Source organism: Pipra filicauda, unplaced genomic scaffold (assembly GCF_003945595.2).
Source record: "Pipra filicauda isolate LSUMZ 115617 unplaced genomic scaffold, ASM394559v2 scaffold14_size4853619_pilon, whole genome shotgun sequence".
NCBI classification, from domain to species: Eukaryota; Metazoa; Chordata; class Aves; order Passeriformes; family Pipridae; genus Pipra; species Pipra filicauda.
The window spans coordinates 4,087,186-4,114,501 of NW_024103985.1; the positions used below are offsets into that span (position 1 = coordinate 4,087,186).

Below are 27,316 nucleotides of genomic sequence, written 5' to 3' on the forward strand. Positions count from 1 at the left end.
CCTTGTTACAGTTGTATCGGGGGGTGACCAAGGCTTACCATTTCTCTCCTTGTTACAGCAGACAATTAGTGGACAGACAAAGTGCTAGATTAAAGATTAGCATCCTTAGTGCAAGCCAGGGAGGAGGAAGCTAAAATGGAGGCATATTAGAAGCTGGTGCCCCTTCATTTTGTCTGTGGTTGTGGGCACGGATCTGTGTGGGTTTCCCACTACTGACAGTGCAAAGCAAATATAGGTCATTTCACTGTTAGGGTGAGGAATCAGGAGGATGGTGTGGATTTTATTACTTTCAGATATTTAGGCTAGAGGCTCTCATGCTGTCAGAGCTGAATCAACTCTCAGCCGGTTTGCACGCAACATATGTGATAGATTTTGCAAATGAATATGTTAATGTGGGAGGAGGTGGTTCCCTGCAACTAACCGCTGGCAGTTTGGAGTGGTGTCCTCAAAAACAAAACCATATTGTGTCCTCAAAACCAGTGGCACCACAACTTGGATTCTGCCCCTGGAGAGATGAGGCGTTTCATTTGTAATTGTTGGATTGATTAACCATTTGGAGTCCTTTAGAACAAATGCACTTCCCCTCCCTGCAAGGATCTAGGATGTCATCTCCAATTTAATATGAGTAAAGGTGCCTCAAACCATTGCTGAGGGGCTGAGTTGAGGACCTGCATCGTTGCTGCCACTTCTCTGTGAGCCTCCTTGCTGCGGAAGCTATAAATTGCTTCTTACTGTGCTGAGATTTCCTATCAGTCACAAATACTTATTATTTCTGAGCCTTCCCTCATGTAGAGGGCAGCACTCCTCCAGCCTGTGGGATCTGGAGTTGATGGGGAGCAGGTGGCTTTGGGTAGACATACAAAGACTCAATTCTGACATCACAGAGAACTGCTTGCAGGAAAATACAGATCTAATGAGTGAAAGATGTTGTCTGCTGTGCTAATGGGGAGTGGAAACTCAAGAATTATCTTGGACCCCACTGTCCCCTCCTAATATGCAAGAATCTGGGATTACAGGAATTTGCCAAACCCGAGTTGCTGCTTAGTGCTGGATTTTGGCTTGTTTGTGTTTCTGCAGTTTGGAAAAACTGTGACATGGAGAGAACTTGAGGGAAAAACTTAGAGTGAATTCAGTGGAATTGTTGGTACACATGGCAAACATGTGAAAACAAGAATATGAATTATGCAGCAATTACTGTCTTGGAAAAGTACCTGCAGGCTAAGCCCAAATACTTCTCTCTTCCTTTCACCCAATACAGAAATAAAAACGTGCAGCAGTTTCATGTGAGGCCATTGCTGTGATTATCCTTACAGGAGTCTGAGCCTGTACTTGTTTGTTGCCCAAGACAGAGGTTTAGTGCTGTGGCAGTGCCTGCCCAAATCCAGCTCAGAGGGTAACGTGGGGTTTGTGAGAGCTGTGGCTCTGCCTGGGGAGTGGGACAGGACAGAGCCATGTGCTGCAGGGGCTCCCTGCAAACCCCTGGCACCAAGAAAGCCAAATACCTCAGTCAGTAGGGCAGTGAGGGCTGTCCTGAGTGACTGTCCCTCACTGCAGTGAGGAGCCTTCTGCATGGCAGAGTCACAAGGGCCTTCCATGGCTGTGACAACCTGCAGCAGATTCCATGCAGCAGCCTTGTAGAAATTGTTGTGCTTATGCCCGATGCTCATTGCAGGGCCACTGCAGTGGGTGTAAAGGGACTCCAAGGAGTCAGTGGGAGGAAGAGTGTAGAGCAAATATGTGGGTTTGCAAGTCCTGAGGTCCTGTTTAAGGCTTTTTGCTCATTCTGGCTGGCATTTCAGCAATCCATGCAGCCTTGCACTCTCCAGCCTTGAAAGACTTTTTTCCACAGCCATAAACCCTCACACAAGAAGAGATTCAAGAGCACCTTTCCATTAATAAGGTGTGATTCCATTGCAATGCACGACACAGTGTTCCTCTCTTAGGTCTTATTAGATGCCAGATCATACATTATCCTCCAGCCTATCCATCACTGAAGTATTTCCAAAATTTCTACTGCCCATTGAAGAATTCACACTTCATCAAAGGAGAAAGCTGGAAGGAGCTTTGCAGCTGCACTTCACACACTGAGATCATGCTGAAGGAGTTTGCCTTCTGCAGTGCAGTGAAGTGTTCTGTTCCTTTATTGCATACCAAACCTCTCTTCCTGTTTAGAAGGAAAAACCAATCATCCCTCACATTTTTCTTTCCAAGCATCCTGCAAAGGCATCCTTCACATGCTGTTGTGTTCTCAAAATGTGGTTCCTGTGGAACCAGGTGGGACGGAAAAGATTTTTCTGAAGACACGACGTCTTCCGGTGTGGGCAGTGGAAACAAAACTGAAAAAAATCAAGGAAAAATCAAGAAAAGCTCCTCTCTTGTAGCCCTTTTGTTATCAGTAGCTAATACGTGTGATTCACGTGCAACACAGTCCAATTTTCTTGATCTTTGCAGTGGGTGTGTTTAAAGGAAGAGTGAACTTTTTTAGTCTTAAAAAAAAAGCAAAAGGCCATCTGTGGCTTCCTGATGCTGTTTATGAACCTTTTTTGCCTGTGCTGTGCTGTCAGTAGCTGTATTTATTCATTGCTCACTGTGTGAATTAAAATGTTGAGGCAGCTCCTGACATCCTTCTTCCAGCTCATCCTTTTGGAGTGAATATTTGGTTGCCATAGGGACCAAATCCAAAGGGCACACACCATTCAAGTAAACGTTCCTTGATTAACAACTTGCAGCTTGTCCCTTAAATATTTTAATTATCCATGATGCAACTGGAAATGTTGTTAATGTATTCAGTCTGTTAATTTCAATATCTCAGTTTTTTCTTAAGATGCCATTCAAGCAGGTCTGGAGCTGGATTTTGACCATGCCAAGAGGTGTGAGATGAGAGAGCTTATTGCTCCTGAACTTGCAGGGAAATTCTTCCAGTTTCTCTTCATCTTGACCCTAGATTCTCAACCAAGTTAATGGAAAGAGGTGCTACTGCACAACTGCCAGCAAAATGGAGGCAATTTGGTAACAGCTAAACATGTTGATTTAGAGTAGTGATGTGCTGCTGCTAAATCCAGGGGAGGGATCTCCCTGGAAGGTGCCTCCTGGAGCCTGGGAATGCGGAGGGAGGGCAGTGGGAGACTACAGGGTATGAGGAGCTGCTGGCTGGAAGGCAGTGGCCCCACTTGACAAGCACTCGATCTCAAGTGTTGTTTTCACAAATTATAAGTGTATTAGCACTAATGTGACAGCAGTTACTGAACTGTGAGGGCTGGACATAACAAATAAACGAGATGGGATTTTGCTTGTTTGTGCATGGTCATTCCCTCCCCTCAGTGCCTGTTCAGCAGACACTGTGTGACCTTGCAGCAGAATTTTCCATTCTCAGAACTCTAGCCATAACATCAGGTGTGGACCTTAGTGAAGTTACTGAGGCCATTTCTAAACAGATCTGTTTTCCACCCTTTTGTGTCTTTGAGGTTTGGCTTCCCTGGGCCAGAAAAGCAGCTTTGGCACTTCACATACTGACTGCACACGTTGCATGCAGTGGGTCCTCTGCAGTCTGACAACTAGCAAGGACCACTGCAGACTGAAATCCAGCAGAAATTATCGCTGCTGTCCTTGTTATCCCTAAAAATTTAAATGGCAGAATGTAGCACAGAGCCTCCTAAACAATGTGCTGTAACAGTGGGTCTGGAAGGCACAAGCATGTGGGGAATGGGCAGGTTTTGTGGCTCTTCAGCAAAGATCTCCAGGTGAGTTTTCTTCCATGGCATCTTCAGTCCTCTGTGCTCTGTGTGTTCCCTGCACATCCCTCCTGCTGGTCCTGTGGATGTTTTGCTGGCTTCCAGGGCTGCACAGCCAGCTTGATGCCACTGTGTTTCCATGAATGAGGACCTGCCTCTAGCAGAACCTGCAGCAGCCTTTGGTTGAAACGCTCTTCACTGTTGCTGACATTTGCTGCAGTCTGTTGGCCTTTACCTGTCTGCCCCCTTACCTGCTCCTGTTCTTGCGTTGCCTGATCTGGTGTCATTTTTCCATGTGTGTGCTGAGCCTTGTCCAAGGCTGTTCCAGCATATCCAATGGTGAGTGACAAGGGAAGCAGCAGTAATGTGACACCCATGGTGGACAGGAGCCAGTGCCCTTAGGCTGGAGGGTAGGGTATGAACTCATCTTGATTAGCTCCGTGGTGTGGGTCCATCACCACTTCATTGGCTGCCGATAGCTCCCCTGAGGAAGGGTGATGGATTGGGCTCAGGGGCCTGCTGGAAGGAGCCAGCCTGTCAAAGCAAGGATGTGTGCAGAAAAACGACTCTCACCTGGAAAGGACAGGGAGTTAAATGGCACTGGAGAGCCTGAGTGAGGATGGTTCCTCTTTTCCTCACATCAGGACAAGCATCAGTTGTCTTCCAAGGCAGAGATGGGAATTTTTGTGACCCTGCATACGCTTGGCTGGTTAGGACAATCATCTCCTGTTCCCAGCAGAGATGATCTGGTGTTTCAGAATGTTCTTTCCTGCCTTTTTCTGGTTTTGGTTAGCAAGTGTGCTTTCTCAGCCAGACGTTGACTTAACTTCTCCAGGCTGGACGATCTGAAAGGTCATTCACGCTCCTCCGGAATAATCTCACTTTCTGATTTTACTTTAAATCATTCTTTGGGAGTTTGGAGTTCTCTGATGTCATTTAAAAAAAAAATAAAGTCAAAACCTTCATAAGACTGTGCAGATGAAACAAAATTGTTGTCTTAGCCCACACAGGGTATTATGCAGCCTGGCAGATCCCTTCCTTGTAGCAATAAGAAAAGGATTTGGCATTTAACCTCTTGAAATTAAACCAGAGTGTGAACTTCAATAGTTCAATCTTATCAGGGCTTTGCTAGAATAACAAATTGTGAAAAAATGTAATCATGTCTCCAATGTGACCTTGGCAGATCTGCCTCTGTGATGTGAGAGAGATTAGGTAACTCTAAGCAGATGTCTGTTTATTTTGAAAATAATAGTTATAAAATCTTTCTTTTCCCAGTTTGTTTGCACTGCCTGTGAAGGATATGACAGAGGGAATTGTGGTCTGCATGGAGCTCTCTGTAACAGGCTGCTCTATTATGCTGAGCAGTAATTGCTCTTGGAGGTTTGAGTTATTGATCTATTGTTGGGGGTTCAATTTCAGTGTAAAGACCTGTGTTCATGATTTAATTGGAGTGATTAATAACTCACTCGCAGGCTAGATGGGAATCAATAAGGATTCCAAACAGCAAAAGTAGTACATTTTCTCCTGTAATGTGGTAGTTGATGGTTTATTATTTGCCCTTGTTTGCCTAATTAAAATCATAAGATTCCTTGGTACGTAGCAGTTCTGTCTGTTTAAAAGCTTCCATCTGGAGCTGAGGATGTGTGCTTGCTCGCTTTCATCTTTGGAGGGGTGTCTTTCTAAACAGCTTATTTACCGTGTTGCGTGTCTGTCACTTGGATGAGGGGCACAATGTGCCATCACAGGCAAAAAAACCAGAACCAAACAAGACAAACACACCTTTGGTAACTACAAGAAGCTTTAGCAATGTCTTCTGGCCAGGGAAATAGAGTGGCTCCTACGTCACTGGTTTGTAGGCACTCAGCATCTGCTTAGGAGCAGCGCTGAGGAGATTCAACCCATTTGATCCACCATTATAGCCCTGGATTAAAAAGCCTGTATGAAACTTTCAATCTCATTACAGTGCCAGCATCTACAGTAGGTGCTTTAGCTGCAAATCCAGTTTCAGCTTTGCATTGAGACCTTGCCAGAAGCAGCATTGCTGGAGAAATGCAGTGTGACTTACTTCGGGGGGATTTGAATGGTGATCCTCCTTCTTTGTGCTGTGGCCCCAATCCTGGTGTTTGGCACCCATTTTCATTCGGCTCCTGCAGCCTTGGTGTGTCATCATGTGTGCTTACAGCTAACACGCCTCGATAGAGCATGGAAAGCTCCCAAATCTCCAGGAATAAAACATCCCATTAAAGAACCATAAAGCAGCAAATCGGCGTCAAGTCCGTAGGTCCTGATGCTGATGCTCTCCGTTTCTGGGGGAGGGGGTGAAACCTTTCTGTGCTGCAAGCTTTCACAACAAAGGCTCTTATCTCTGGAGCTGGCCAAGGAAAACATTTAGCATAGTGAGTCTGAATCTTCTTTTTGATTTGCAGAGTCCAGTAAACTTTCTGGTGGATGTGCAGATTCCTGTGTGTTAATTTAATCCTAATGATGGTAGACCTTTTCTTTTTGATTAACGTTCACATCTTGGTATATATGTGAGCCACAAACTGAAAACACTGATCTGGATTGGAAGTGTTTTGATTTTAAATAAATGTTTCTGTAGGAAATCTTTCCTACTGGTCCTGAAAGAACCGAAGTAAATGTGAATTTGCCAAGTTTGAGTTTTTGATGGGGAGAGAAACTGTAACTGGAGGTGGTCAGGGCATCCTGGAGCCCCTGGCTGGGATGGTGGTGAGGGATACGTGCAGAGCCAGCACTGGGGAGTGCCCACAGGTCATGTCCATGTGGGTGTGAGAGGAGCTCTCTCTGCTCAGGAGTGCTCCTAACATGAAAGTCGTGGAGCATGTCAGCCCTTCACTCCCAGGAGTTGCTGGTTCTGTTAAAAATGTGAGCTGCTTTCCGTGTCCTGACATTATGAAAATAACTTGAAGATATTTCACTTTTAAACTCGGGCGCTTTGGAAGGGAGGCTGGGGGAAGACACCCTTGGAAGTTAATTCTGAGGACCAAGCTGACAGCTTTTTGCCATTGCTGCTTTCTTCTGGGTTGAAAAGCTGAAGGCTTGTTACAGCCCCAGCATACAGCAATCTAGCAGGTTAAATGACTTGGGCAACACAGTTTATTAAAACTGGCAAGTGCTCGCTCCAGTTCTCTTCCTGATAGTCAGGGCTGTCTGGGAGAGTAATTGATAGTGGCAGCTGTTGGGAGGGTGTTTCAGATTGCAGCAAAGCGATGTGACTTGACAGACAGCTCTGTACAAATGAACTGAGTGATAGGGGCCGAATCCAGAGCGGGCTGGGAAGGAGCTTCCCGCTGGAAGCCAAGGCAGCGCTGGGTCTCAGGGATGGGCTGGGGGAGCAGTGCCAGGAACAAAGGCCAGCTCGGCAGTGCAGGCTCAGAGCCAGGTGTGAGGGTTTGTGCTCGGACTCAGCTTACTTTTCTCAGTGAGAAAACACTGTAATTATTCGTGGAGAGCCCACCAGCAGCCCGTGGTGTTCAGAGGAGCCCATGTCACAGGAGAACGTTGCTTTGCTGCAGCCTAACGGGTGTAGTTCTGCTGTCACGATGGCAACTTGGCCTTTGCTTCTCAATGCTAAAAATCATTCGCTTTACACACCATGGATCCTTCCAGACAGTAGTTAGATGTGCAAGTCCCAGGTCTTTATTTTTTATCTTGAGCTGATTTGTGTTAAAATAGCTGGAGGAATTCTGTGCCCCATGTGTTGGGTGCTTCTGTATTGTAGCTCTGCTTGCCTTGCCTTTGCAAACCAGCCTAATCATTTAATGTCTTAAGTAGTGCTACCCTCCTAAAATGCAATGAAAAAGCCATCTATATAAAAGCAAAAGCCAGCTAGGGATAAAGAATTAGCACTTAAATATTGATTTTCACTTGTAAGCACTCTAGCAGTGTCAGTGTTATCGCTGCCAATGCAATCTTGTGCTTATGTTGTGTTGCATATCCACAATACATTATGCAGCAGTCTTAAAATTCAATATAAAATATAATAAAACACTAAATGTTTACTGATGTTCACTGAATACACTCCTTTAGTTACTTCTTTGTTTTGACCTACTGCTGTAAAGTCATGCTTTTCTTTACTAGTTCCCCTTGCTGATGCTTCCAAACTCTTCTCTGGGACTCATCAACACGCTCTGAAATACTCAGCTTCTTGCCACATATAATTCCTGTGGTGATGCTTTTGCAGCGTTTCTTGCTGGAATTATAATATGGAGCAGGGTTCATCATAGCCAGCCTGGCCTGTGTCTGTTTTTAGGGATGTGTACGGGGTGGATAGATGGGCTGCAGATGGTGCTTGTTGTGTTTCTTGGGAAATTGCCATTGGTAAAGATGTCATTGATGGATGTAGGAGAGGAATTTCTTTCTCACATCACCCCGTCACCCTTGCTGTTTGAATGCAACGAGGGAGGCTGCAGGGAGACTGCAGAAAGCCGTCTGAATGACTCCACTTTTCTTTTTTTCGAGAGACAAAGGAAAGGCGTGCAAGCAAGATTAGATTATTTCCAATCACATTGTACGTGTGTTGACAGTCTCCTTTCAGCAGCAACCAGCAGCTTGCAAAGAGCAAGAGGCAGGGCTGGAACTGCTGTTGCCCTAAGTACTGTTTGTATAACACAGCAACTGCTTATTGGAGTTCTCAAAGCAGCTTTTACATGTTTAATCCCTTGCACTTGAGCTACTCTTAATCAGCTTGAAAGCAAATTCCTGTAACAGAAAGGTTTAATTTGTGTCTGGGACTTTCTGTATTGTGTTTAGCCTGCGATGCCATGTAGTTACACACTGGCAGGCAAGTCACCCTGTACAGCCCCGGGGATGGGCAGTGCATGGTTATTCCAGTCACAGATTCTGAATTCAGGCAAGTTTCACATGGGGTATTGGCTGATGGTCTTTCAGGTTCAGGTGACTCCTTCTGAAACCCTCTTTATACAGCAATTTAAACTGTAGTTGACTTTAGGGTTTCCCTTAAACTTCACCTCTGATTCCCACAGATTTACACCAGCACTAGCGAAAGCTCTCTGTGCTTTTAAAAATTGTGAAGTTTTCATCTTTGCCAGCCTAAGCTGGAATTGGATGTAGCCCAAGACGTAGGAAGGTTAACATTTTGCAACGCTCCAAATGAACAAATTAGTTGATCAAGGAGGCAAGAATTACTAATCCCAGGTTGTTGTTATTTTTCTTGTTAGAGCAGTTTCAGCCCTCCCTCCCCTGTCTCTCGCACTCAGTCATCATTCATCCCCGAGATCAAGACATGTTTCACTGTCTGTGCATTTAAGAAAACCTCTCAATGGAAGAAGTCCAAAGTGTTTGGTTAGAAAATAAACAAAAGTTGGCATGCTGAAAAGGGGTAGCGCTCTGCATGGTGGAGAATGGCAGATGTGATCCAGCCTTCCCATAGCATGGCTGAAACATGAATCATTACAAATGTCAGATTTCCTGTGAAGGGACAAGCTGAACTGACATGCGTTCAGGTTTAATTAAGGTTGAATTATTGGAGCTGACTGTCAAATTGGCTCAGCCTGTTATCATTAAGCATGAAAATTACTCTAGGACTTGGTAAAAATAAACACATTTTTGCCTCTAGAACGCTGTGGCATGGTCGGGTGGGCCTGTGTTTTTGTTGGGGCAGTTCTGCTCAGCTCCATGGGTCCATCTGCTCAGAAGGGCTCAATGAGGAGCCCAAGAACAGAAATTTCTGAAAGGATCTCAATGCAATCTGATCCACCTTGCACAAAAGCAAATATTTGATTGCTTTCCTTGGGACATCTCCATATGTGAGCAGCACTCAGCCTGGTCACAGCTTGGGCACACAAGAGTGTAGTTCCCTTAGGAGGGATATTCAGGCATCCTGTGGAGAAACTGCAGAGTTTGAGACCCTGATCAGAACGGGCAACATCTCTCATTAAAACCATTAACTTTCTGAGGGATTCCAGGCAAGGTAGCTCAGAGACTTCCATGTGTACATCACAGCCATCAGAAAGAGAAATGGCAAGTCACCAAAAAAGCGGGGCTTTGCCCATTCCTGGGTGGTGGCTGAGAAGGCTTGGGGATTCCCCTGGCTCAAATGTTTCTCCACCCTTGCCCATGAATTCCCACCATGTCTTTCCCTTCTCAGTGCTCCTGCTTTTGTGCAGCAGCAGGAGAGAAGATACTCACACTCGTGCCTGCGGCTTTTCTGGGAAAGGGGGAAAACAAGCATGTGGATATTTTCATTGTTGTCTTGAATGAAGCACAAAAACATTGCAGTCCTGCAGCCTGAGAGATGGGAGTTGGCAGCAGAAATTAGTCATGTACCCCTAGAACTAACAAACACAACCAGGCTGGCTGGTCAATTCAGTCAGCAAGGGAGCCTGAGCTTTTGCTTTGAGAAAATTGCAAATGAGAACTAATGCTGAAACCACAGGGAATCGATAGTTGTACATAAAACTGGTCAAACAGCTGCTTTTAATGTGGGACTTCATTGATTTGTTTTGGATCTAATTGACTTTTTACTCAACTAACTTTTGTGGTGCCAGTGTGTTTTGAATATACACCATTAGTCTACATTGCCCATAATTACCCAATATGAAGTTTAACTCTGTAGGAGGAGGCCTGTTGGGTAGAAAGAGCTAATGGGCTCTGAGGAAGCCTCTGCTCTGGAATGAAACCCAGTTGCTTTTAATGGGTAGCTCCTGAAAAACAGTGGGATCTACAGCTGGGAATACACTTTCTCCAAAAAGCAGTGTGGGGAGCCCTGGCTTGACTAGGCAATGACAATTTTTCAATTGTTAGTAACAAAATCTGAGGAACATTTACAAACATAGGTGGCATTAAAAAAATAATGCACAAGAGCGATGAGAATTTGATTTTAGAAATAAATTCTAAGTAGCACTGGAACCAAGTCTAGTTACATCTCACAACCAGGGTACCTGTGATGCATGAACTCATATTTGAAAAACAAATTCACTGAAATGAGAGTTAGCCTTATATTTATTGTAGAGAATAATGTAGGACCTCCAGACATTGTGTCAAACCTGTAAAGATGTATAAGGTGCTGTAAAGTACAGGGTTGATAGTAGTTCTTGCCAGCCAAAACACTGGTGTTTAGAAAGGCTTCTTTTCCTGTTATTTGTGGGTTTGAGGCCACAAGACCTCAGACGTTTTCAACTGATAAATATGGTTCATATGTTTCCATTCATCTTCTCATGTTCTGAATTTATACATATGTAATGATGACTTGATTGATTGAGGGCTGAAGGAAATGGTGCTATGGTGAGAGTGCAAGCAGAGCCAGAAGCAGTGTGGGAAGCTGTCTTTTATCTCAGGGAAGGAGATGCCATCCCCATGTGGGCACTTTGGGTACAGAACACGAGCTGGTGTGCTGCAGGCTCTGATTCATCGCTGTCCTCCTCTCATCTGCCACGGGCACGAGGGTGCTCATGTCCTCAGAGCAGCACTGAGGGCGCTGGCCTTGCCTGGGCTGGTTCACAAACGCCTGGTCAGAGCATCTGCACGGCCAGAATTAGCTCGTGGTGTGTGTTGTGTGTTATTTCCACCTCCTACATCAGGAACTGGCTCAGTCCTTTGATGAGATGGGAAAGTTTCAAAGGTGGAATTTGTTTGTGAGGGTGTTGGGAGCATGTTAATGAGAGTGGGTATCATCTCTCGCATGTCTACAAGCCAGCAGAATGCAAACAGCCCCCAGCACATTTTGGTGGGTCACAAAACCACGTATCCTAACAGTCAGAAGAGCTGTGTGTGCAGGGTGGGACGTGTGCATGTGAAACACATCCACAGCATCAGTTCTTGTAACCCTTGAAGAGCTTTTCTTGGATACACAGATTAGGTCGAAAAGGGAGTTACAGTGGGAGTTGAATTGCTTTCATGTTGGTCTTTTCAGTTGTCTTTGACCTTTTGGATACTGCTTGATCTGAAATATCTCTCCTTTCCTCCCTTTTCCCTTTCCAGCCTTTTAACCCTTTGGGCTGCTTTGTTTAACTTAATTATGAAAAACAGCAGTATTTGGCATCAGAGAAGGAGTAATTCCGTATGGAATTCCCACTGTGCATTTTACAAGGTCACAGTATTCCTGGTGTTTTGGCATGCCATGCTTACAGCGTGCACTACTTAGGGTGAGCAGGACTACACTTGGGTGCTCACTGAACTTCCCACGCAGACATCCCAGGTAGTCTCCTCCCCAGAAGGCAGGTGGGGTTATCACTAATGGTTAGTGCTTGGGTCAGTGTGTCATAGCTGGAGCTGAGCCTAAATGCAACATGGGTTACCCTGAAAGAGCGTTGAGAAAGTGAAATGTTATAATGGTCAGGCTTGTGTTCATGAGTTCATTATCAGCCTTAAAACTTCATGGAGCAGGAAATACTGTAGCAGTAACCTGAGACACGTTCACACTCCTGCTGTACCCAGCCTTGGGACTCGGAAGGAGTCACGGAGCTGGATGTTCTCTGTAGTATGCATTCATTTAATGACAGCTAAGTCTCTCACACACATGCTGAAAGTACTGTAGACTGGCCAGTCAAGGACAGCGGAAGGACAGACACAAACACACATCCATCTTGTGGCAGCAGAGCTCCCACGACGCTCCCACGAGCTCCAACATGACTTGTTTTTTCCCAGGCATGTGTTCCACCAAGCAGGGAACGAAATGCAAACCTTTCATCGTGCACTTTGTTCTCTTTCTCGTTGCTCCATCAGGTCCCACCTTGAATGACAAGCCAGAAGCGAAAGCAGCCAATGTCCCAAAGGTGTCTGGGCTAGAGCGGAGCCGGGAACTGAGCACCGACGTGCCCTTCGCCCTGCCCATCCCCAGCCCCCAGCCAGTAGCTGCCGTTGTGACTTCTACTTCCTCAGCGCCCACATCAAGTGCCAGAGCAAGCCCACTGTTGAAGAAGGAGCCAGTGATTTCAGCACCAGCACCACCAAGGCTCACGCCTCAGCCGCAGCCTCGGCCACAGTCACAACCTCAACCTCGGCCGCAGTCGCAGCCTCAGCTAATCCCAGACCTTCGGAGCCAGCCTCCGAGCCACATCCCTCCGCCTCTCAACTACCAAGTGCATCACCAGGTGGCCCACAACGGACTCAACAATATCAGGTAGGGGAAGGGACACTCGTGTCGTCCTCGTGCTGCTGCTGGGCTCGAGCTTGTTTCACCTGGGGTAGGAATAGGTGAGACGAGCGCTCGTCTGGGTAAGATGGTCCATGTTTGGATGTTGGGCTTTGTGGGCTCACTCCACAGGCTGGATTTTCCAGCAGTGGTGGATCAGTGCATTTGAAACATGTGATAAATGCTCCTGTTCTGGGAGAAAGGCACATGTTCTTTTCAGTCCAGTTTCTAGAGGAATTTTGCACTGTCTCGGGAGAGCTGGCCAATTCTCGCCTTAGAAATTTAAGGTGGTTTCAGTTTGAGCAAAACACTCTTGTTTCATATTCAGAAGTACTTCCATTGAAGTACGTGTGTTCTTAGTTATCAGTTTTTTTGGTTCACCAGCATCAAAAGAGGGATACCTGGATTGGAGAAGGCTGTGTCCCATCGAACGTGGGCTGAGAAATCTGCTTCCATCTAACATGTCCAGATCTAACAGGAGGCTTAGCTCTGCTGTTTAAGTTGCCTCCATCCAGTAAGTGGGATGGGCAAAATGGTATGGATAAAACATTTCTAGAGAAAAGAGTTTAGTCAGTCAACTGGAACCTGTATAGTCTTTTTGCTGGTACAGAAAACATGCCTTGCTTCCCAAACAAGAGCTAACTAAGCTTGTTTAAACAAGATGAGAAAACTGATTTAAAGCATAATATTTGGCTGCACAAAGGTCAGAATATGAATACAGAGAGCTGCCATTAATGTGTATTTCATAGTATCCTGCATACTTAAGGTCTGTTGTGGTTTTACCGTGTAAATGCCACCACAGTATAAATGGTGAATAATATTTCAGACTATTCAAGATCTCTCAGAAGTTTAGATTGGAACAAATAATCAGTATTGTGGGAATTACACAACTATTAACTGCAGTGATAGTGTGTTTCAGCCCACAAAACTTAGATCATTTGCAGTGTAGTAATAATAATAGAAGAAGATGTAAAATGCACATTATTATGAGAAAAACTATTAGCATGGTGTGCCTTTACATGTTTGTGTGACTGCAGCTGCACAGCAGATACAACGTGGTCCCAGAGTCACTGGCACTGTGCAGCTCTGCACACCCAGAGCAACAGAAAAAGGGATCTGAATCATTGCATCACGTGATCTTAAGGACATCCATGGCCACTGCAAGGTCATCAGAGGCTAAAGAAAGGTGCAAAATCCAGCTGCCTCTGTGGCCATCACCAGCATCTCAAAGATAGCCACGAGGGCTGAAGCACCAGAGGAAACATCACTCCTGAGGGCCCCAGGCCCGTCCTGCTTCGTTGGAGAAGTTCATTAAGATTCGTTAACTGCCTCCATTGCCATTAAGACAAGCAAAAGCATAGCTTAGGGAGATGGGTGTTCATAGTTGTGGTGTTCCTGCCAGTTTATTCTTACACTGTTTCAGTCTTGTATGGTAACATTGTCTCTCTCCCCCCTCTCCCTCCCATCTTTTTCTCTCTGCAGCCGGAGCAGCAGTGCTAGCAGTGCAACAAGCATCAGCCTCCCGAAACACCTTCCCCTGTCGCCCCAGATTCCTCCTCACCATTCCTCCGGCCCGGCTCTGCCCCTCTCCATCTCCAATCTTGCTACCTCGCACTTCTCTCTCAGATCGCAGACCCAGCACCAGCACCATCCGGCCATGTTCGCCACCCCACCCACGCTGCCACCGCCACCAGCGTTACCCACCAACAGCCTCGTGATACCAGGGCACCCTGCGGGTAGGTTCCCTTCTTCTGCCAGGGCTGATGTGCCGTGCATGCGCTGGAGGGTGTGGAGAGATGGGCTGGCTGGTGGGCAGGTACAACCCCGTGGCACAGAGCCCTCCGCGGGCAGCGAGCGCTGCGACTGGGGCAGCGCTCGTGAAACAGGTAGGACACCTGCACGTGCTTCACCAGATGAGGGATTGTAGACACAGCACTGTAGCTTCCTATAAGAAGTCTTCAGAACAAAAATTTAAAAAAGAAAAAGGTCCCTTTTAGGGTGTGAATTGTGCAGAGTGGCATTCCAGTCATCAGGCATTTTTTAGATTAAGAGGGAACTGATGTGGAGTTTGCCATTCTCCCCTTCTCCTCTCTCCCCACTCTAATGAAAGCTGCTACTGTTGGAACTGATGTGAAAATACTGTTTCTAATTGTCCCAGACAGTTGTTGTAACTGAACACTTGAATCTGACTGAATCCCCTGCTCTGATCCTTCAACCAGCAGCACATCCTGCTGGCAGAGCAGGATCCTCTGCCTGCAGCAGCACCAGTGCTCTGTGTCCACGGCTCCATGGCCTTTCTGTCCGAGTCAGGGGCAGCTCAGCTGACAAGCTCTGCTGTTCAACTCTCACAATCTTTGCGTCCTTTTAAAAAGTTTCCTTTGTTCACCCTGGCCCCCATTATATTGTCACTTCTGCCCTGAACGCCCTGTTTATGGCTTATCCATTAGCCTGCAGCTGTCCCTGGAAGAGACCCTGGCAGCTGGAGACTTCCCAGCAACTTTCACTTGCTGGGGCCTCCTTTTGATCTGGCATTTGACTCCACAACTAACTCAGCAGGGATTAAACAGGACAAGCATTTTGCAAAAAACGCACCCTGTGTTTCCTATGAAGTCAGTTAAAGGAATAAGGAAAGGGCAGATTTGCTGTGGAAAAATCTGATGGCCTTGCACCCCTTTTTTTTCTTCCAGTAGCTAAATAATGTCTCATTATTTATAACTGCTTCTTTAAGTGAAAGAAAAAACATGAATTGGTCCAAAGTGAGCTCTCAGAACCGTGATAGCCAAAAGTGCTGTGGGTTCCTAGCCAGAGGCAGGACCACATAGGCCAAAGCTGGCGGCTTTCACGGGCCCTGGCACCATCTAGAATTTCAACCACATGGCTGGGAAGATGTTGGCAGCGCTGTGGGAGACCTATTCATTGCTTCCCCTGTTTAAGGCAAAGGACTACTGTGATGGAGACTTTGAAAGCATTGCAAAAGGAAATAGCAAAGCGCTCACTAAAAGCATGATATTGCAGTCACTGAAAGCAAGTATGTTTTCACCATTAACTTCAGGAGGTGCAAGATCAAGTGACCTATTCACATTCAGCAGCTTGCCAGGAAACAGTAACAGTCTTGCTCCTACTAAAAGGATTTCTCCTGCAATTTAAGTAGGAGAAGCCTAAGTTAGTGGAGGGAAAGGTCTGGGCGTCTAACCCTGCAGACAGTGAAATGCCTCTTGTCTGCACTATATGAAATGCCTGCAAAGTGGCACATCATAAAATCAATACAGAGTGCTGCAGAGCCAGGAGCTTCTGTTGTCATTCACATAAAAGTTTCTTAAAAGCAAACAATACTTCTGAGCAGCCCTGAAGAGCGAGACAGGAATGCGCTTCTGGTGGCATTTCTTCCCTTTGAAACCTAAAGCTAATACAAGTAACACAGGAGCAACCCTTGCGTGGGTTTCTGCCCTCTGCTCAAGGGCACCAAGGCTGCTCTGATGTAGGATACACGGAGGAACAGTGGTCTGTGTCTCTTCTCTTCAGAATGCGAGGGCACCGTGAGCAGGACTGACGTTTTGGGGCCATGCCCGCCTCACGTGCGCACACACAGCAGGGGTGTCTGGGCATCCAGAGGGCTGCTCAGGCTCTCTGCTCCTGGTTGTGTTGTTACATGACTGGACCTGATGGATGAGGCATCACTGGCAGATACAAGAACTTAGTTCTGACCCTGACATTGCTCAGAGCCCCACACAGAGCTGGGTTATTCCTTGGCCATCCCGTCCTTCCTGTGAAGCAGCCACTCCTCCGAGTGCCACACCGCTTCTCCAGACATCTCCAGGCCTTTCCTTTTGCTGACAGAGGCCAAAGCTGTGGTACAGGGCTATGGGCTGGAGCCAGCTGCAAATCTATCAGTCTGACTTCAAGTCTCTTAAAGAAATTGGATATCAGAGCACTTAGAACTGCCAACTCGCTTTTATCTCTCCCTCCAGAGAAGTGGATTATCTTGATGCTAAGAGAAGGATTCAGTTTCTTTAAGTCATGCCAGATTTAAATGCGTAAACACACGCACACATGAAATCATACTCATATTCTCTAAAGAGGTTAGGTTTTGGACCTAAGTGCTTTCAGCCTGTGGGGTTTTTTTCTTATTTGCTCAATCCAAGGAGAACCCATTATAGACTGTTTTGCTCAGTGCCTTAGGCTCAGTATCACAAGTATATATACTTTCTGCTTTTGAATTATTATAATGATTGTAGCAGTACACAGTACCTACTCTTAGCAGTACATTTATTACTGAAAAGCAAATGACTTAGGCACCCAAAATTTGCTTTGAAATGTGACTTTCAATTGGATGTAGGCTTCTAAGTGGTAGTAGAGACCTTGAAGTTCCCCATCAGCGTGCCTGTTTTTAAAGATCTTAACCACATCACTTCAGAAAGTGATTGATTTAGACATTTCTAATGTTACTGTAAAAAATTGAACTTAAAGAAACCCCTGCAAAACATGAAATAAAACTTTAAAGTGCAGGTGTTCTTTTGCCCCTTTGTATTCAGAGCTGTAGTTTGAAAGGGTTGTTACACTGAAATAAGTGGATTCATGTAAATTCAGAAGCAAGTAGGTCAGTCAGGACTGGGTGTATGTCATCCACAGCTTTGGGCACAGGTTGCTCTTTGCTTAGAAAATATATAACGTTAAATGCTGATCCCTGTTTGAAGTTCTTAGGCAAAGCCACAGATGGATTTAATTGATACCAGCAGACATTTTTGGCAAGTAGACAGTGGTCCTTATTGTCTTCAGTCACATAATTTCTAAAGTGCTGGTATCTTCCACTGCCCTAAACCACATTCACATTCAGTAGAAGTTTTTATTCCAGAGGAAGATGCTGAGAAGAGGCCACGTCATATGATGGAACATTTTGTTTCAGCAGTCATTGCAACCCTCATGACATCTTGAGCCAGTTCAATGTTTCTCCTCTTCCCACTGATTCCTCCTTTGTATTTTCTCACAGGAGAAAATCCTGGAGGCGATGACAGAAAATGAGAATTACAGCCTGTTAGAAATTGAGGAAAGGGCTGCTTGGTATTTAAGATCTCAAAAAACGCTTATTGCAAAGAAGGCCTCGATTTTGATGGATGTTTCTGGTCACTGTGTGCATGTCTTGGGGCTGAGGAGAGGGGGAGGATCTGTTGAGGAATGGCTGTCCGAGCAGGTAGTTTCCAGCCGCCCAAATCCATGGTTACCTCACTTGTAGATCTTGTCAGAATTTTACCTCTTAAGTATGTACATTTAGGGGGCCTGACATGCACACATAACACACGTGTTAGGCCCAGCATCCATTACCAGTGTGTGTGTGTTTGCCTGCGGGTCTCCCCTCCGGCGGAAGCAGGTCAGTATGGCTCATTTCAGAGCGAGCTCTTGGCCTCCAGGCGGGGCGAGGATCCCCAGCACCTCACTGGTGCGGGAAGGCCCGGCCACCGCGGCGTGAGACCGGAGCTCCGAGGTGTGATCACAGAGACCCCTCGGTGCCGGGGAGGAGGAGGAGGAGGAGGAGTGTCCTGGGGCGGGGTGGGGCGGGGTGCGCGGGCGGGGCCGGGCGGAGGTCGTGCCCCGCGGTGTTTCCTGCCGTGCTGCCTCACGGCGTTCTCGTGTTTTCTGCTGTGCTGCCTCACGGTGTTCTCGTGTTTTGTTTTCTGCTGTGATGACTCATGGTGTTCTCTCTTGCCTTTAGATACCAGCCTGTTGATATCATTCAACCAACCAATCATGTATTGCCAGCCTCATTCGGGGATTCTGATTGGTACTTTGTCACAGGCATCTCTCTTACCTCCACCAATGAGTCCTCACGTAGAAAACCACCACAGCATGACCTGCAGAAACAGGGAATGCCAGGTGAATATTGACTCTTTCTCCTCCGTCTTTGTGGTACTCACAGGCCCACGGGCCTCTGTGTCTTTTTTTTTTCTCTCTCTCTCTCCTCTAGATCACGAACTGCTCAGGCAAGAGCTGAACAACCGGTTTTTGGTTCAGAGTTCGGACCGGGCCGCTGCCTCACTTGGCCCGGTGCCGCTGCTGAGAGCGGAGTTTCACCAGCACCAACACACGCATCAGCACCAACACACCCACCAGCACACATTCACTCCTTTTCCATCCAGCTTGCCCCAGACGCCGCTCATGCCGCCCTCTGCACCTCCCATGGTGCGTACCCCAGCCCAAAATGTGAGGATAAGTAGAGCATCTCTGGTCAAAAAGCCTAACCCGCTCTTGTCAAACAAAACCCAGCCCTCTTCATTTCAGCCAGGCGTGCTGTCCCCACCCTTCAGCACTCCTGAAGGGACCTCCTTTCCATCCACAGCCTCCACACCAAGCCTCTGGGTCCCCCATGCTGCTACCCATGAGCAGATACAGCACCCACGAGACAAGTCCAGAGTCCCTTTAGTTTCCTTTTCATGTGTCGTGGTGTGTATTTCTATTCCCCCTTTCCCAGAGCCAGCTGCCGTGACACACCAAAAGACACCAACAAGGATGCCACAAGATGGGTGGCTTCCAGTCCCAGACACGGTCCCCACAACTGCTCAGTGCAGGCAGACTGTGCTGGCTCACCTAGAGCTCTCACCACAGTGCAGCATCTCATCCGATACGAGTTTTGTCCCTCTTCCTCCTGATTTCTAATCTGTATCGATTTTGGCATTTTATTACTTGATTACATCAACAACCACTAATTTGTGTGTGGCTGGTTCTAGTGGGAGAGATCCTCCTGACAGTGTAATAAGTATTTTGTCACTGAATTTGCTTGTAACACAACAGGACTTTGCTGCAGCTGTTACAAAATTGTTAGAGATCTGCTACAAATGGATTTTGTCAGTACTTTAAAATGCACTCTCTCCCCATTTCTGGCAATTACTTTGTGAGATTGAAAGCACAAGATTTAGCTTTTTCCCCCCCTCTCAGTTTCACACTGTGTCCAAAATGCAGAAATAACCCTGTTCTGCTAAGGCTGGCAAATGCCAGGAGCAACAGCCAAAGCAGCATTTGGGAAGAACTACCAAGGACTCAAGGAGCATAATGTTTCTCACTTTCCCACTGCTGACTGCCCGATGACATTCTTGGGTTGTAATCTGCTTAGCAGTGAGACAATTAAAAGCAATATCATCCACCCAAAATCCAGCCCCAGGTGTTTGCTCAATGTACTCATGTGTAAACACCTTCCCTTCTTTTCTCGGGCTGTGTAAAACAATCCTGAATCTTTTCTCAGAAGTCTCCTGTGTTATTTAAGAACTCTGATACCCGAGCCTGCGAACAGCTCCCTCCCTCCCACCCGTGCCCGTTGATGTCAGCCTTCAGACCAAAAACAACTTGCAAGGCTCTTTTGTTATATTTCACTCACATCTTCTTATATTCCACTAGATCAGGGCTGCTAATCCCAACACCAGAGAGGAGTGTTGAAATTTACAGCTGCATGTGTTTGGTAATTTATGGTATTTACACTGGAGGGGACATGGCTCCAGTAATAACTGTAATTAATGAAATTACAAATCTACTCTCCTGCACATAGAGGAGTGTGAAACAGCAGCTGACTTGCCAAATAAGCAGCTTTTCATGGGGTCCTACAGCTCCCTTCCCTGCCTTCTTTCCCGCTCCCTCCTCCCCAGCAGAATGTGCATACTGTTCAGAAATGCAATGTGTTTGTGCTTTGGTTTTGCTTCTGAGATGGTACAAGACAAATGGGGCACAGACTACACACATGGAGGTGGTAAAACCCCATGCTGGAATGGGAAAGGTTAGCAATCACCTTTTCTCTGGGACACTCTCCCTTTTGCAGGGGAAGGGGAATATATCAAGATTTGTGCATCTAAAGCAATTAAGCCCTTACCCAAACAATTTTGGTTCTTACAGGAACCCAGAAAAAGAGGAATTGGTATTGGCTGCCCCACAGTAGATGTTGGGGTCTAATGGAAAATGTTCCTCACCTGCTAGTCTGTGACCTAGTTCAGTGATCCAGGGGCAGATCCCAGATCTAGACCTGGAGCTGAACCTCCCCACATTTTGCTGTGCTGCAGGTGTCAGGACTGCTCTCTTCCCAGTGAAGGAAGCTCTTCATGCAGTGCCTGAGACAGGGTTCTGCAGTGAGCCTTGGCAGCACCCAGCGAGACCCAGGGGCTCCTCTGTTAGCTTTGGGAAGTCAGTGAGCTCCCCGATGAGCGAGTGTGGAATAACCAGTCAGTTCTGCTCTGTTCAATGCTGTGCACACGGGCCGTGATTATTTGTCTGTGTTGAAATGCTGATGTGTCTGCTACTGCCAAAACCAAACTCACCTCTTTTCTGTTTTTTTTTCTCTTTTCTTTCCAGTTTGACAAGTACGCTCCCAAATTAGACAACCCCTACTTTCGACATTCCAACGTGAGTGCCCACCTTTCCAGTTGGTTTCTTTGTTAGTGGTTCTGCTTGCTCTTCTTTTGCTTGTTTTCAGTTGATGAGTCGTGTTTTGGTTCATTCATTCCTAAAGCTCTTTTTTCCCCGTCTTGATTTTTATCTTTTTAAGGTACGAAATTTCCTTTGGGCTTTTTAAATTTTTTTTTTTAAATCTCTTGTCTACTGCATTTTTGCTGCTGTGGCTCTGTATGGCTGTGCCTGGGATGGCAGGGAATGCGCAGGAATTGCTCAATCAGTGGTCATTGCAGTATCTTTGCAGCTGGTGCTTCTCCCAGTGCAGCAGCCCGGAGTGCATGGCTCTTTCACAAGGTTTTGCTCAGGTCACAGGAGTAAGTCAGACTGGTGGTTTCTTCCTGGTGCTCCCCACTGCTCCAAAGCACAAAAACTACATGTTTTGGGACTTGTAAAACTGCTGTATGTGCTCAGGAGAGGCCTAAGCAAAATTTAACCCAGCCTACACAACTACAAGGTGGTGTGCATGTTGCCTGTGGTTAGAGTGCAGTGCAGCATCTTGTGGTTCTTTTTTGCTTTGAAAATTAAAGCAAGTCACATTTCAAAACAGGATCGATTTGTTTGCAACTGCAGAAAAATGCAAAGTTAACGAAAAGGAACATAAACCCCAAATTATGCTCTGTGCTTCCTGCAATAGTCCACAATTTCTAAAGGCACACTCGTTCAGCACTATCTAGAAAATTCATCAGATGAGTGCATTTTCCAAGTTTTGGCTTTGCTCTGAAAAATTTTGAAAGCAAATTTAGCGTGTATTTTCACTGTGGCACTTGCTCAGCACAGTACTATTTTTGTATGTGCCAGGCTTGGCACCTACCTCCATTATTGTTCAAGTCATCCTGTGACATAAGCATCTCTTTTTCTTTTGTAGTTCTTTCCAACCTATCCTCCAGCAATGCCTGGAATGCCACCCATGCTTCCACATTCAGGTCCCTTTGGGTCACTTCAGGGAGCATTTCAACCGAAGGTACAAACTTCTTCTTCTGAAGGCTTTGTTCTTTTGCTGGGAGAGAAACTGTGTTCAGAGTGGTGTCTCTGGTGATTTTGTAGCGCATGATTTAACCCGCAGAAACGCAGCCCAGGGTTGGAAGCGATCACCCCACAGAACTGGGAGCATCCTCTGCACAAAGCAGCCAACACTTTAGCAGAAATTTTCTCTTGGCACTACAGATCCTTCCTTGGAAAAGGATATAGTGGTTCACTTGGGAGGTCAGCTGAAACTGGAGGAGAAGCACACAGTCAAGTGCATTATTTGATTGAAACATTTACAGCTCGTAATAGACCGATGAGTCCCAAATCATTTTATAAATCTAATGGTCTGAGATTGCAAAAGATAAACTGTGTTTATTCCCAGAAAAAAAGCAATGAGAATTTGACTACATAAGTGTGGGAACAATAGGGAGAGACTGCTCTAAATGGGTAGAGCAATTTGAAGGAGCTGAATTTTTATTCCCAGCTCCAACACTGTCTGACCTTGGGCAAGTCGCTTAAACCTTCTGTTCCTCAGCTTCCTCATCTATAAAGTTATCTTGCAGTGGGTTTTATAAGGGTTGATTAATGCCTGCAAGCTTCTTTGAGATAATGTGTTTGAAAGGTGCATTGCAGCTGTAACATGTCATTACAACTAGCACTGATTGGCATTTGGAAATGTTGCCATGATAACCCCCATTTTTGGCGAATTCTGTGGTGTGCACTGCTTTTTTTCCCCCTCCCAGACATGTTCTTTTTATTAACTATTTATAAATGTGCGGAACTGTTAAATTTCTCCAAACAAGGAAAAAACGGGCTTTATCTGCACAGTATTTGTTTGAAAATGAAGCACTTACTTCCTTTGTCAGGTGACATGTTTAGCTTCCTCACATGCTGTGATTTTAGAGATTTCTTATCTTGGACTGCATTTCCATAGAGCTCTGCTGCTGTGTTAGAAGGCTTGAAGGACCAGCACAGTAGCCGGGCCATTCCTGTTTGCATTTGGAAGGTGGTTTCCATAACCATGCCAGGCAGGTCTGTGGGATGTGCTTCCCTCAGCAGTCTCCCTGATGTCAGTGCAAGTCAGTAATTAGCAACTGCTGCAAATAAGGCTTCTTACAACCTCTCCCCTTAACTTAATGTTTTTAATGGAAGCTGGAGCATTTCCTCAGTGCCCCCGAATGGGAGTTCTGTGTGTAGTGGCCGCAGGCCTAGAAAAGGATCAGTTCATCAAAGGAGAGAGAGGAAGAGGGACAGAACACATCCATCCTTTGATGGAGTTTGTCTGCCAGTGTTAATTGTTGTTATTCTTGCAAGGGATGCCAGGGAATCCCTACAGACCCCGAGTTGTCAGGGTGTGAACTCGATCTTCCAAGAAAAGGAGTTGCACAAATAAGGTGGAAGTGCCAAATTCTGCTAGCAGGCAGCTAGGGCTGTGTTTTGCCATAAGGCTGCTTCCTCTTGATGAGGAGCTGCTGGTACACCGATGGCATGGTCTTCTGCTCTCCATCTTCATTACAGAGCTGCTCAGATTCCACCTCACTGTAAAATACCATTAGGCCAAGGAGAAGCAGTTAACATAGCAAGAAAGGAAAAGTGAGCACAGACCCTTTACATTTTTAAGCAGTTCCTAGTGCTGTGTTATAACTAGCTTTTCACTCATTTTAATGATAGATACCTCCAACATTTGCTAGCTTGAGTTTAAGCAGTGCAAGGTCACACTGGTGCTGTGGTTAATCACTGACATCACTTGATCTCTGGACTGTGCTGTATTTACATACAATCTAACATTTGAAAAAGAGAGGGATAACTTAAAAAGTGGATCTGCCACTTTGGCACATTATTTTACAGTTTCCTAGAGGAGACAGAGCTCAACTGCTAGGCAGAGCCACTCCAGTTATTGTTACTGCATCCTTTTTCCACGCTCTCTCCCTCCCAAGCTGTTTGACTAAAGCCTTCCTGATCACTACAGACCTGATGACTTGGTTTTGGCACGCTGAGTCCTGCACTTCTCGCTTTCCAAAGCAGAGGTCTTGGTTTTGTTTTTCCCCTTCCCGTGTCCGTTGCCTACAGCTGTGCAAGTCCACTGCACATAAATCCAGGCTGACGGTGAATTCTCAGTGAGTTTCCCAAAGGCCATTTCTCACGAGCTAAGAACTTGAAAAGGTCAGAAGTATTCCGTTTACTTTGCTGGAGGAAGCATTCACGTCTTTCTCCGGGGGACAAAGGGACAGGATGACACCGTGCTATTAACATGTTGTGATCTTAAAGCTCTTGCCTGTATGATAGCTGTAACTTATTTGCCACCTTATATATACCTCAGCTGTCAGAGAGGCCCTGAGAGCTCAGCTCTGCCTGGGGAGTGCATTGACTTACCTACACACACTCACACACACACGAGAATTCTGTTCTTAATGAGTCTGGAAGTTACCAGCCTTAGACAAATGAAAACCTATCTTCCCTCCCACGCCCATGATTATACTCATGCCTTGCACTGTTTGAAATCTACTATAATTTGACCTAAAATGTGAGCAGAGTAATCTCCTGGGGGATGAGGTTTAACCCTCCACACTCAGCTGTGTGGAGGCACCAGGTGCAGGAGCTCTGGGAGTGGGAGATGGATGAATGCCAGGGGGAGAAGATAAATGAGTTCTTGGGGATCATCTAGGACAGGGCAACAGGTGGGATCCGGAGGAGGAGGAACAGGGATTCGTTCAATGAGGTGTTTAATTCTCGCTGGAAAATGATGGGATAAACAATGCAAAGCTATAAAAGACCCACAAGCACCTTCTAAGGTTTCTCATTTTGCCTTGTCCAAGCAAATAGATGGGCTGTTGCTGGTTTAGGCATTGTGTTACCTGGCCCGAGTCAGAGAGGGGCCATGGTCCAGTGGGTGGAATATTCATGGGACTAGGATGCCCGAGTTGTTCTGTTCCTGACTGCTGTACTGGTTGCTGCCTGACACATGGAGGGAGGCAGGCCACCTCTCTCGTCCTCTCTCCTACCTCCTACCTGTTTTGTCTAAAGAATAAGCTTCTGGGGCAGGGACTGTCTCTTCCCATGCACTTGCACACTGCATAGCACAACGGGGTGTGATTTCAGTGGGGCTTAGGGGTGCTACTGGAATACTGTTGCTGCTGCTCAATAATATCAGATGACATGGTGGTTAAATGCTGTTGGCTGTCAGTAAGAGATAACATTTAGCACTAATGTAGCAACATGCGTGCTCAGAGCACAGTGCAAACATGGCCTAATTAATGCTGTTAACATCAGATAGAGATGTTAAATGTACTGCTGGTGTGATACAGTATTATTCACGCTCTATTCTTGTCTTTCAGACTTCAAACCCTATTGATGTAGCAGGTAGACCAGGCACAGTCCACCATACGCTGCTGCAGAAGACTCCAGGGGTAGGCAACAATATATAACCTTCATTTCAGCTTATCTGGCTTTACAGTAAACAGAGGGATTGCTCATAAGAAAAGGGAGGGCAAGCTGGTGAGCAAATTGGCCTCCAGACTTGGAACATGCAGTCAGGACAGAAGTTTCTTTTTCTGGTGAGACAGTAGCCTCCACCAGTCATGAATTCAAAGGGATGTATTGGCTTCTTTAAACAAAGTCACAGGGAAATGGGGCAGGAAACCCCTTCAATATCTTTTCCCCTAAGCACTGCTTGGAGAGTAGTTTTATGTGCTCCATTTCAGAACGATTACAAGGTTCAGAAAAGCACTGGCACTGTTCAGTTGCTGGCATGAAGCTGCTTTGTTTATCATAAAATTCTGCTGAGTTTGGTTCAAGGAATGAAAGAGAAGTTTTAAGCCTTCTTTAAGCCTTTTGGGTTTCCCATGTCACAGGGGACTTCTGTGGAACATTGCTTTCTAAATGCTTTTACTTGTTCAGAGGAAGGAAGTTCCCCACCTTTCTGTACATTGGCTAGTTTTAGAAAGACTGATTGTTTTATTTCTGCTTTTTCCATAGGTGTCAGACCCTTATAGGCCTCCAGTAAGAGTAAGTAAGGTTTGTGGGGGATTTTATATACATATTTATACACAGATGCTTTGAGTATTGTGCATGTGCTTTTGAAATTTCACATGTCCAGTAGAAAATTTCACGCTAATCCTTCACTTAAAGCAAAATGTCATCGTTAGCTCTTCACTGCTTCTGATTAATAACATTTAGGTTGAATCCCAGCCTTATTTTGCATCTATTTATGTGCATTAATAGTTCACGGTATGAAATAAGGGTCACAGAAATAAATGACTGTGCCATGGGCAGACATTCACCAGTGAGCAGATTCATGGTGGCTTAGGTCAATGTGCCTCTGATGTTCCACATAAACACCCTACAGTGAGCACCACAGCTCAGCAGAAAACAGTGACTTGTTCAGCTGTGGCACTGCTCATCCTGGTGATTGTTTGTCTGAACCCTTTTCCTCCCCAAAAGCAAGTAGCCATAATAACCACGCATGACTTAGCCTGCAGTGCAGCAGGGATGAATGAACAGGGCTCTTTTCAGAAGCAGAACTGTGAACTATTAGTTGCTTTCTCTTAAGCATGGCATACTGTTCTTTGCTGCCATTCATTTCAGTTCATGATGTGGGGAGCACAAGTAGGAAAGAACAAGGCAGGGATCTCAGATGTCCATGAGATGAGGAAGATAGCCCACATTCTTCCTGTTTCCTTCTTAATTTAAACATCATCTGCTGCAGTGCAGAAGAAGATGTTGATCACCCATTGTGCTGTTTCAGTAATCAGCCTTTCTCATTGCTTAGCTGCCTGGTTGACAGTGAGGGAAATGAAATGTTCTGTCTGATGTAGATTGCTAACGTATAAATTAATCTAAATTCTTGTGCTTTCCATTGCAGAAACCCGGGAAGTGGTGTGCGGTTCACGTACAGATCGCCTGGCAGATCTACCATCACCAGCAAAAGATGAAGGTAATTCAGACAGTCTCTGGAACAAAGCCAAGTCTTTTAGCTTACAGATTGTATTTTAGTGAGTAATGGGCAGGAAACAGTTACTGTGGTGATTCTCAAGCTTGCCTGTATCGATTAACTAATACTTACACTCTTTTAACATTTATTGTA

General features: G+C 45.8%; 1 protein-coding gene across 13 annotated transcripts in view; it reads left to right on the top strand.

Moving 5' to 3' along the window:
- FBRSL1 (fibrosin like 1) overlaps nucleotides 1-27,316 on the top strand; it is a 509,440-nt gene that overhangs the window by 469,531 nt on the left and 12,593 nt on the right. For 7 of the 13 annotated variants that reach the window (XM_039378903.1, XM_027733067.2, XM_027733073.2 and 4 more), the window contains 8 exons: nucleotides 12,435-12,831; nucleotides 14,326-14,579; nucleotides 18,803-19,038; nucleotides 21,169-21,219; nucleotides 22,133-22,228; nucleotides 25,569-25,640; nucleotides 26,209-26,247; nucleotides 27,095-27,166. In XM_039378903.1, the coding sequence (XP_039234837.1) occupies nucleotides 12,435-12,831; nucleotides 14,326-14,579; nucleotides 18,803-19,038; nucleotides 21,169-21,219; nucleotides 22,133-22,228; nucleotides 25,569-25,640; nucleotides 26,209-26,247; nucleotides 27,095-27,166 (1,217 nt within the window). Of the gene's footprint in view, nucleotides 1-12,434; nucleotides 12,832-14,325; nucleotides 14,580-18,550; nucleotides 19,039-21,168; nucleotides 21,220-22,132; nucleotides 22,229-25,568; nucleotides 25,641-26,208; nucleotides 26,248-27,094; nucleotides 27,167-27,316 lie in introns of all 13 variants that reach the window. The other 6 variants (XM_027733066.2, XM_027733072.2, XM_027733068.2 and 3 more) reach the window with 6 other exon arrangements.